Raw genomic sequence first — 11,273 nt, 5'->3', positions numbered from 1 at the left:
ACCACCATGATGGAAGTGAGAAACATTTCTAAATATGAGTGTATATATATTTATGAAAATTTTTGAGAAAAGGAAAAACAGCTTGCAATTGGATACCAGGTTCTTTGGCTCTTACTGGACAATAAACTTCAAGAAGTAACCTAGTTTGATATATGGGAAGAAGAATGGGTGCTCATCATGGTTGCTTTCATGGACAGTTTGAGTGTGATTCCAGTCTCTCTCAAGTCCTTCATATTTTCTGACATGTTCTGGAGGCTGAAAGGGGAAAAATCCCTTCCAGGTGGAAAAAAACAAGGCTGAGACGTTACCATTCTGTCTTAAGGATAAAAGGTATCCAGTGAGGGTCTTTTGGGCTTCCCAGGTGGCACGAGTGGTACAGAACCCACCTGCCCGTGCAAGAGACGTAAGAGATGCGGTTTTGATCCCTGGGTCGGAAGATCCCCTGGAGGAGGCCTTGGCAACCCGCTCCAGTATTCTTGCCTGAAGAATCCCGTGGACCGAGGCGGTAGGAGGGCTACATGGGATTGCAATCCCATGGGATTGCGAAGAGCTGGACACTCCTTAAGTGGCTTAGCGTGCATGCAGCACGAGGGGCTTTTATTTTATTCTCCCCGCCCCTTTTTTTTAAATGGATGAAATGCCTATTCTTAGGAATATAAATAAAAAGTATTTTATGTGACTGTTGCCATATTCTAGGAATGGCCTATGAAATAAGTGTTTTAATTACCAGTTTATAAATATTCTTTACTATGAATAGTTGAATAAAAAAGCTTCCTTTTTCTCTTCTTTTGAGAATTTTCAAAAAAATGCATAGCAGTCCAACTAGTTTCTAAAATCAGTTTTAGGCTTGATTATTTAATGGTGAAAAACGTATGATTCAACATATAAACATTTGCCCCTAACCCACTTTTTAGATACTAAAAGCCAGAAATGTTATGAATATTTGTTTAGATGACCAAGGGGTCTTTCCTCATTGGAACACAAGTGATCAGTACATGTCACAAATCATTTATTTTTCCAAACATACATAAATATATTTATATTTCACTTTGGCAGCAGAAACTATACTTTACATGAAAAATCAATTTTAAAATAGAGGTTCATCAACTCTTCCACAGTTGCACTATGCTGTTAACCTTGTTACATATACAGAAAATCACAGTGGGACCATAAAATTATACATCTTATATTTGAATATCCTGTATGAATTGCTGCTGCTAAGTCACTTCAGTTGTGTCCGACTCTGTGCAACCCCATAGACGGCAGCCCACCAGGCTCCCCTGTCCCTGGGATTCTCCAGGCAGGAACACTGGAGTGGGTTGCCATTTCCTTCTCCAATGCGTGAAAGTAAAATGTGAAAGTGAAGTCGCTCAGTCCTGTCCAACTCTTAGCGACCCCATGGACTGCAGCCTACCAGGCTCCTCCGTCCATGGGATTTTCCAGGCAAGAGTACTGGAGTGGGGTGCCATTGAATTGAGGATGAAACATACTTGTGCACTTAACTTCTATAGTCTTGTACTGATGGGTTTCATCTTCAGAGCTAAATATTATAGTCATTAATGATAACACACACACACATACGGCCCGAGGCTATTATAAACTAGTCTTAATATCTGTTTAGATAAATATTGAACACCTACTATGTGCTTAGCACTGTGCTAGGCACTTCAAAGTGAACTGGGGTAACAACAGATATATATAGCCTCAGTCTTCCATGCCCTTGTATGCCCAGTCAAATCATTTTTGTTTGAATGAGGCATTACCCAGTTGAGTTGTCAGAGTGAGCTGTTTAGAAGTTCCGAGACCTGTATCATCTGAAATAGGGAAGGTTTCAGAGGCCTGCTTGATGGCAGACTTCAGCATAGCACGTTTTGGATCTAAGAGATGTATATAAACAGCTTGGTAATCTTGGAGATTCAGTATCTCAAAAACATTCAGGAATTCCTGTCAAAAATCCTTAGCCTTCAGGCAAGGACTGTACTTAGGAAGTTGATAGGTAGCAATGGCACAGAACATTTAAGTTGTTAACAATGTACTGTATCGTGGAAATGTTGACTGAGGGGTGGGCTTGATGTAAGAGGCAGTCTCCTTTTCCAGTAACTTTTTGGAGGGCCCAGGGATTCCCCTGTTGCTGCTGATGTGAGAGAAACAGCTGGAGGGGTTCAAGGCTGCCATCTAGAGATTTCTTTCGCCATCTAGGCTGCCTTTCATTGTGCCAAGTTTAAGATCAGACAGCACCAGGAAAATCCTCCTTAGTGGCATGGGAGCAGAGTTGTGGAGTTTTCTGTTTTAGTTAATTCCGTTTTACCAGACCAGTACACAAGGTCTGATTACTTTTCAGAATTAAGCAAGGCCTCTGGGTGTCTGGCAGAGGAGAGGTCTACAGAGAGATTGGAACGGGAGAGAACAGAGGAAAGGAAAGATGTAGTTTTTAAGAAAAGTACATACGGAGCCACTGGGGAGGCCAACTGTCATTAATGAGCCTCCATTGTCTCCAGAGCCATCAAGATGGGAGACCTTTGTTGAAAAGTAAATTTGACTTTTGACTCGCTTCTGTTGAGTCTGGACTCCATATTTCCCCCCAGCTGGAGAATTTTACTTGCTAAGGATGATATGAAAGGAGGTGTTCCTTCAAGAGGGCACTTTCTGCCCAAATAATGTTACTTCCTACAAGTTTATCCTCAGACTTATTCTCAACTCCTTTGCACCCTCACGTGATCTTACATTAGTTGTCAAAACAGTAGATTTGAGATGAGGTGATAGAGAGGAAGTTACTGTTTCTTCTGGCATCCCACATCACGTTGGGTTCCCAGTCTAAATTGTTTCCTGCCAGCTCCCGTGATCTTACAAGTTGGAATTACCCAACAGAGGGACAGAATTCATGCTCCTTTCTTTCTGTTTTCAGTGAAGCATCTTAAAATATTTTTCCTCAAAATCTTGTAATAAACCCAGCTTACATATTTAGATTCTTTCCCATATCAATTTACTGATGAAAGTTTGCTACCCAGGTTTTTAGTGGTCTGAGAAGTGTGAAGTGGTAATGGGTATAAGCCTGGGTGGCTATTTTAGATGCATTCTAAACAGTAGGACAGTTTCTTTCATTTGGTTTACTAATACAGCTGTATAATTCAGAGAAACTGTAAATCAAAATTTCTTACTTTTGGCAAACACCAGGTTGTGCTGGTTAGTTGTAATAACAGAGTAAACCCTCTACCTTTTTGAGCAGTGTGTCCCTCCTAAAATCCCTAGGACTCAAATACCATAGAGTATGTCCTTTTACCTCACCACAGGATGAACAATCAACATGGGTTGCAACATAGGCAGAAGGCTGGGTTCACTCACTTCCTAAAACCAGTTTCAAGGTAAGTTCCAGATTTTATGCTAAGGACCATGGGGTGGGGTGGAGGCTTAGAGTCAAGGCCAGTTGATAAAACCTAGTGAGACCAGCCTTGCTTTCCATCTCACTCCTCTGCACGGTTTCATTTTGACTCTAGCCAGTTAGACTAGTAACTCGATTTTAATGACACAGTAAACCCAACCAGAGGCTTCTCTGGTGGCTCTCTTCTCTTGACTGACGGAGCCAGTCAAGAATCCGCCTCCAATGCGGGAGACCTGGGTTTGATCCCTGGGTTGGGAAGCTCTCCTGGAGCAGGATATAGCAACCCACTCCAGTATTCTTGCCTGGAGAATCCCCATGGAGAGAGGAGACTGGTGGGCTGCAGTCCATGGAGTTGTAAAGAGTCGGACATGACTGAGCAACTAAGCACAGCAAAGCCCAAACAGATGGCAAAAATGCCCATGAGTTGAGACAAGTTTGATTACGGTTTCTAGAAGTTTTTTTTAAAGTGAAGGGAGCATTGTGCATTTGTCGTAGACTGATTATTTGATTTAAAAAGAAACCTGTAGTACTGTACAAACAGCATCAACTTGAAATAGCCTGAATGCTGCTGATAAGCAAACAGTGATTCTTATAGCAATAAGGCTTTTACTTAGAACTTCCAATAACATGAAAGCTGTGTTGTGTGTTTTTGATACTTCTTAAAGTACACAAAGAAGGGGGAATTATTTTATTCATTTTTTTTATGGTGAAAATGTCTCAAAGCAAAGATTAGAGATTTTAATATGTTTTATAATTTGAAGAAAAACATCAAATTTGAAGGTCATTAGAAAGATAAAATTTGGATTTTACTTTAGAGGAACACATTTCATGTGAAAAGTCACAATTTGCTTCATGCCAAGAACAAGACGAATCCTTTACACTTACATGATAGTCTTACACAGCAAAGTTTTAAAAATAATTTACATTAAATGGCAAGTTACATGAAATTCTGGCCTATTTCAGGTATTCAGGGTATACATTTTCTTTTAAGGAGATTTGTTTTCAAATAGTGAAATAGAACCACTAATGCTTCTAATCTGCAAGCAATATCAAGAAAGCTATGTATAATAAATACATAGGTACAGTGTCAGTACAAACCTCGTAAAATAAATAAACACCAACTCAGTCTACTTTTGCGTTAGAAACATGGTTAAGTTTCTTACTAAGATGCCACAACTCAGTAGATACGTTATTCTAAATTCATTTTGTAGAAACCAAAAGTCTGTGAATATAAGCAATAAACATAAAAAACCCAACATCATTCTATATGTAAAAAGAAACACTATAGAGGAGTTCACAACGGTACACAATATAGAGAGTAAGGTGCGTTACTTTTTAATGAGTCCTAGAGGACATATTCACACTTGCAATGCCCCAAAGCTTCCAATTCTTATCCATAATAGGTATGACTAAACTAGCCTGCTTGATTTCTTACCTCTGTGCATCTTGTTCCCAGTTTTCTAAGTCAGGTCAGCAAACTGTGGCCCTTGAACCAAATCCAGCCTGCCACCTGCTTTCGTGTGGCTGTTGAACTAAGAATAGTTAACATTTTAAAATGATTTTTCAAAAAATCCGAAGAGGAATATTTATGCCATGGGAAAATGACATACCATTCCAATTCCACTGTCTTTAAATAGTTTTCTTGGATCACAGCCACGTTCAATCATGTATGTATCGTCTATGGCTGCTTCTGCATTAAGCTGAGCCATTGCTACAGAGATCGTTTGGCCCATAAGAACGAAGATATTTACTGACTAGCCCTTTACAAAAGTTTGCTGACTCCTGTTCTAAGTCAATTATTGCAAGCTTAGCGGTGGTTTTTCCAACTGTTGACGTGTGAAATGGCAGTCTGCTGGGCTTCTTTGCTTCATTCAGCAGGAAGCCAGTTGATAGCAAGCCCCGTACCATTTTGCTTGATCTCAGCGTAGACCTTGTAGCAAGAGTTCAGAAATCATACGTTTCCAGTTTCGTTTATGAAAATAAGGGAATTATATTTGTCTCCATTATGTTCCTTCTTGATTTTAACTTGCCAAAAGATCTTCACCTGTAAAGTTGTATACATAGGCTTATTAGTATTAATATCTTCAAAGTGAGGCAGCCAGAACAATTCACAGTGTAGCAAGGTTTAGGGATGTTCAACGAACAGAAACCCACAGCTCTGGTGGCTGGGATTGAGGCAGAGAATATTTCCTATAAACTCATAGTGTTAGAACGTGATGTTCCTGGGAGGTGGAACATTAGGCTATTTCTGCCCTGGAACACCACATTCTTTAGAAAGTTTTTTAACCACAATTAAACTGTTCAGCTTTTTTTTTTTTTTCCTTCTTTTTTTAAAAGGTGGACTTCTTTCAACTGGTTAAATATATTACTTAAGGTAAATAATTACTTGTTTAGAAATTCTTAGATTATTATTAGGGGGTAACTTGAAAGTTTAGAGGTGAATATTACAGAACAAATAACATGAAATATGTTGCTCATAAAGCAATAACAATACTAAACTTGTTTTCTTATGAGCATATACAGAAAGGCCCTTCTTTTTTCACAAATGTTCTTTCTTGGAGACACTATTTGTAAAGTTAATAATATGGGACGTATATTACCATATATACGTCTATGCACCAATGGCTATTATTCTTTCAATAACTGTTAAAGAGAACCTTCCCCAAATTTAGGGAAAGAGGTCAACTGACTGATTATGAATTTCTGCTTATGATAGGAAAATTGAATCCAAAGGCAATCATCTAAATCACCACCACCTTCCCTATTCTCATAAAATATAAGCAACTAGTAATGCTCATTAGAGCAAGCACATTATTTTGAAGTCAGATTTCTAATGGAGTTGTATTATGTACTTATTAATCTTCTGGCACAGGCAGGGCTCTTTCTCTGCCAAGTGTAATTTCACTCTATCATTAACGGAGGTTATAACAAAGAGGTGGGAGGTGTGCATAACATTTTCACATGTATAATTTATTCGATGCTAAGTTCTTGATATGGAGAACAATATTTGAAATTCTGATCATTCTCTTTACTGTGTGCTCATAGACCCACTACCATGATGAGTAATTTTCCAAAAGCTGGAGAGGCTCAACATGGTGCTTAGTCCTAAAGCTCACTTAGTTCTTGGAGAAGAAGGCACTGTCTCAGTGACACTGTCACTGAGAAGGAAAGCAAGTTGAGTCTGGAACTTTAAAAATAAGATACCAGGAAATTCTCTTGTGGTCCAGTGGTTAGGACTTTGCACTTTCACTGCCGAGGACCCAGGTTCAATTCCTGGTCAGGGAACTAAGAGGAAGGAAGGTGGTAATAAAGATAACTACAAAAAAGAAGGGTAGGGTGCGGAATGCCAGAAGTACCACAACAGAAAATGGGTGCTGAGCCTTCTCAGAGTCTGGAACAGCCCAGGGTTTCACTGTTCTGTGCAGATTCAGTATTATCTGATGCTGAATGATGTGGACTGCTGCCACGGTGCTGAGGTTTCTTTCTGGTGAGTCTTTGCATCCAGAACCTAAACAGCCCTGACGGGATAGGGGGTGTGCAGAAGCTCTGGAGGAGGTGGTTTCCAGGGTTTCGCTATGTCTGTTTTGAAAGAGCTTTCTTTGTAAGTGTATCTGGGGCACCAGTTGTTTTAGGAGGTTGCTTCTTAAACATCGGCTCAATATGGGCTCTTGTAAGTCAGATTTGGCCCCATCAAGAGGTATCAGTAAATTCTTTTAATTGTGAGCTATAATTTTATATAAGAAATACCTGATTGTGATGCAGACAGATGCCGCTGTGTAATATAAGCAACAATGCCTTCACCATGCTGTTGGTCTCTCAAGGATTTTAAATCTTAGAACTCTATGATGGAACAGGTGAAAAGAGGGCTTTAATAATCCCTTGAGTTCTTTATTCAGGATTTGAAATATATCAACTGGAATTCCATCACCTCCACTAGCTTTGTTCGTAGTGATGCTTCCTAAGGCCCACTTGACTTCACATTCCAGGATGTCTGGCTCTAGGTGAGTGATCACACCATCGTGATTATCTGGGTCATGAAGATCTTTTTTGTACAGTTCTTCTGTGTATTCTTGCCACCTCTTAATATCTTCTGCTTCTGTTAGGTCCCTACCATTTCTGTCTTTTATTGAGCCCATCTTTGCATGAAATGTTCCCTTGGTATAATTTTCTTGAAGAGATCTCGTCTTTCCCATTCTATTGTGTTCCTCTATTTCTTTGCGTTGATCGCTGAGGATGGCTTTCTTATCTCTTCTTGCTATTCTTTGGAACTCTGCATTCAAATGGGTATATCTTTCCTTTTCTCCTTTGCTTTTCACTTCTCTTCTTTTCACAGCTATTTGTAAGGCCTCCTCAGACAGCCATTTTGCTTTTATGCATTTCTTTTTCTTGGGGATGGTCTTGATTCCTGTCTGCTGTACAATGTCACATACCTCCATCCATAGTTCATCAGGCACTCTGTCTGTCAGATCTAGTCCCTTAAATCTATTTCTCACTTCCTCCGTATACTCATAAGGGATTTGATTTAGGTCATACCTGAATGGTCTAGTGGTTTTCTCCACTTTCTTTAATTTCAGCCTGAATCTGGCAGTAAGGAGTTCATGATCCAAGCCACAGTCAGCTCCTGGTCTTGGTTTTGCTGACTGTATAGAGCTTCTTCATCTTTGGCTACAAAGAATATAATCAATCTGATTGTGATGTCAACCATCTGGTGATGTCCATGTGTAAGTCTTCTCGTGTTGTTGGAAGAGGGTGTTTGCTGTGACCAGCGCGTTCTCTTCGCAGAGCTCTATTAGTCTTTGCCCTGCTTCATTCTGTACTCCAAGGCCAAATTTGCCTGTTACTCCAAGTGTTTCTTGATTTCCTACTTTTGCATTCCAGTCCCCTATAATGAAAAGGACATCTTTTTTGGGTGTTAGTTCTAGAAGGTCTTAAAGGTCTTCATAGAACTGTTCAACTTCAGCTTCTTCAGCGTTACTGGTCAGAGCATACACTTGGATTACCGTGATATTGAATATGCCAGCAAATTTGGAAAACTCAGCAGTTTTATTCCAGTCCCAAAGAAAGGCAATGCCAAAGAATGCTCAAACTACCACACAGTTGCATTCATCTCACACAGTAATAAAGTAATGCTTAAAATTCTCCAAGCCAGGCTTCAGCAACATGTGAACCGTGAACTTCCAGATGTTCAAGCTGGTTTTAGAAAAGGCAGAGGAACCAGAGATCAAATTGCCAACATCTGCTGGATCATGGAAAAAGCAAGAGAATTCCAGCAAAACATCTATTTCTGCTTTATTGACTATGCCAAAGCCTTTGACTGTGTGGATCACAATAAACTGGAAAATTCTGAAAGAGCCACCTGACCACCTGACCTGCCTCTTGAGAAACCTGTATGCAGGTCAGGAAGCAACAGTTAGAACTGGACATGAACAACAGACTGGTTCCAAATAGGAAAAGGAGTACATCAAGGCTGTATATTGTCACCCTGCTTATTTAACTTATATGCAGAGTACATCATGAGAAATGCAGGGCTGGAATAAGCACAAGCTGGAATCAAGATTGCCGGGAGAAATATCAATAACCTCAGATATGCAGATGACACCACCCTTATGGCAGAAAGTGAAGAGGAACTAAAAAGCCTCTTGATGAAAGTGAAAGAGGAGAGTGAAAAAGTTGGCTTAAAGCTCAACATTCAGAAAATGAAGATCATGGCATCCAGTCCCATCACTTCATGGCAAATAGATGGGAAAACAGTGGAAACAGTGGCTGACTTTATTTTTTGGGGGCTCCAAAATTGCTGTAGATGGTGACTGCAGCCATGAAATTAAAAGATGCTTACTCCTTGGAAGGAAAGTTATGACCAGCCTAGACAGCATATTGAAAAGCAGAGACATTACTTTGCCGACTAAGGTCCATCTAGTCAAGGCTATGGTTTTTCCAGTGGTCATGTATGGATGTGAGAGTTGAGACAGAAAGCTGAGCACTGAAGAATTGATGCTTTTGAACTGTGTTGTTGGAGAAGACTCTTGAGTGTCCCTTGGACTGCAAGGAGATCCAACCAGTCCATCCTAAAGGAGATCAGTCCTGGGTGTTCATTGGAAGGACTGATGTTGAAGCTGAAACTCCAGTACTTTGTCCACCTCATGCAAAGAGCTGACTCATTTGAAAAGACTGTGATGCTGGGGAAGTTTGAGGGCAGGAGAAGGGGACGACAGAGGATGAGATGGCTGGATGGCATCACCGACTCAATGGATATGGGTTTGGGTGAACTCCGGGAATTGGTGATGGACAGGGAGGCCTGGTGTGCTGCGGTTCATGGGGTCGTAAAGAGTCGGACACGACTGAGTGTCTGAACTGAACTGAGCTAAGTTCATTAAGAAGCTAAGTGAAAGAAGAGATCTATGTTTGGTTTCCTCACGTGCCTTTTTTAAAAAATTCAGATTCCATTTAAATAGTTTAAAACAATGAAATTTACTCTGTATGTGAATACCAAGCAGTGAGCTGGCAACCAAAGGCATGATTACTTCAGGCTGTTATGTCATTTTGCTTTCTTTTTAGTCATCACAACTTGCGTGCCAGATTTTAATGTTTTCATTGAGTCAGAAGAAATGGAGGTTGTTCAGGCTAAATCAGAGCTAAATTAGAAGAACAGCAAACTAAAAATCCAAAGAATGAAAACAGAATGACCCACAGCAGTCCTTTGAGAATGTTCATGTGAATTACCAGTAATTAAGACAGTTCTATGTCTGATGAAATAAAGCTACCGCAGTTTGGGCAAGTTTGTTGTCCTCTTGTCGCCTTTGGTTATCTACAAAATAAGGAGATCTGAAATCATCAGTGCTGGAGTCGTGTGTATCTTCAAAGCCCCCTTTCTCTAGGGTACCATCCCTACCTGCCTCAGGAACATCCTCCTCCAGGAAAAGACAAAAGAGAGTGTACAAACTTATGTCTTAGTATAGGTGACGCTGCAGTGACTCAGGATACCTGGGTAAACCGTGCTGTCTTGCTCACTGTCGGTAGTCTATGGTGTCACTGGAAGGCAAGCCACCCACAGGTTTCTCTTCCTTGTTTTGGACGTTTTCTGAGGCTAAAACCTGAGAAGGTGATGTGGGCCCTCGGGGCTGTTTAGTCTTGGTGAGTTTCTTGAGTTCGCTTGCAAAAGAGATGCCTTTTTTTTTATCTTCTCGAGATGCCTGTGGAAAATGAGAACTTTCCCTTAGTATTAGGTTAAAGAGACTGTATCAGAGAGAGCCCTTTGTTGTTCTCTATCTAGTAGGTAGAGCTTTCTCAAAAGGGGAACCCCCCACCCCCCAGCCACCTCAGGACTGCTTACACCCAGAGGGAAGACATTTCTTTCCACACAGTAAAAACAGCCAAACAACATTCTTTCCACTAGTGTCCTTGACTCGGGAACTTCCTTCTGGCTTTCACTAGCTCCTGAATTTGATTATACTGTAGTTATGAAAATCAAATAGAGCAAAATAACCTTGAACTTTACCTGCACCTGTTCCTTTAGCTTAAGGATGAATTTTCCTGCACCTTTCCACTTGCTTTGAGCTTGAAACACACACTCCTGATCCAAAAGGACGCGCTGGGAGGCCTTTGGGGTGGAAGATTTCCTGTTGGCGGTGTCTTTCACCACCTCTTCCAAAAGCACATAGTCACTCGGGTTGGGGTTGCTCAGGATGCTATAGGAATATTTGGCTTTGCATAAGGTCTGAAAGGTAAGTTATGATCAACAGAATAAAAACACAGGATCTCCAACACTTGCTTCCCTGTAAATGAGACTTTAAGGTGGAAAAATGTCACAGACTTTTAGACAGGGCTGGGGGGTCCTTTTCAGATCATGTCATCCCACTTCTCATTTTACATTTTCACAGTTGTAGCTTATACAAAC

The 11,273-nt window shown here is 40.5% G+C and overlaps 1 protein-coding gene and 1 non-coding gene across 2 annotated transcripts in view; one reads left to right on the top strand and one right to left on the bottom strand.

Annotated features, from left to right (window-relative positions):
• Nucleotides 1-4,678: 4,678 nt before the first annotated feature.
• The window catches only part of PLCE1 (phospholipase C epsilon 1), a 326,931-nt gene continuing 320,336 nt past the window's right edge, over nucleotides 4,679-11,273 (bottom strand). The window contains exons 30-32 of the mRNA XM_052660896.1: nucleotides 10,875-11,093; nucleotides 10,361-10,569; nucleotides 4,679-5,423 (exon numbers count right to left, since the gene is read on the bottom strand). Coding sequence (XP_052516856.1) covers nucleotides 10,384-10,569; nucleotides 10,875-11,093 — 405 coding nt within the window. The 3' untranslated portion in view covers nucleotides 4,679-5,423; nucleotides 10,361-10,383. The remainder of the gene's footprint in view (nucleotides 5,424-10,360; nucleotides 10,570-10,874; nucleotides 11,094-11,273) is intronic.
• Nucleotides 6,592-6,664, top strand: TRNAE-UUC (transfer RNA glutamic acid (anticodon UUC)). The gene has a single exon. It is a non-coding gene; the product is annotated as a tRNA-Glu (tRNA).

Source organism: Budorcas taxicolor, chromosome 23 (genome assembly GCF_023091745.1).
Source record: "Budorcas taxicolor isolate Tak-1 chromosome 23, Takin1.1, whole genome shotgun sequence".
NCBI classification, from domain to species: Eukaryota; Metazoa; Chordata; class Mammalia; order Artiodactyla; family Bovidae; genus Budorcas; species Budorcas taxicolor.
Note: the sequence above shows the minus strand (reverse complement) of the source record. Positions and strands in the feature narration are given on the sequence as shown.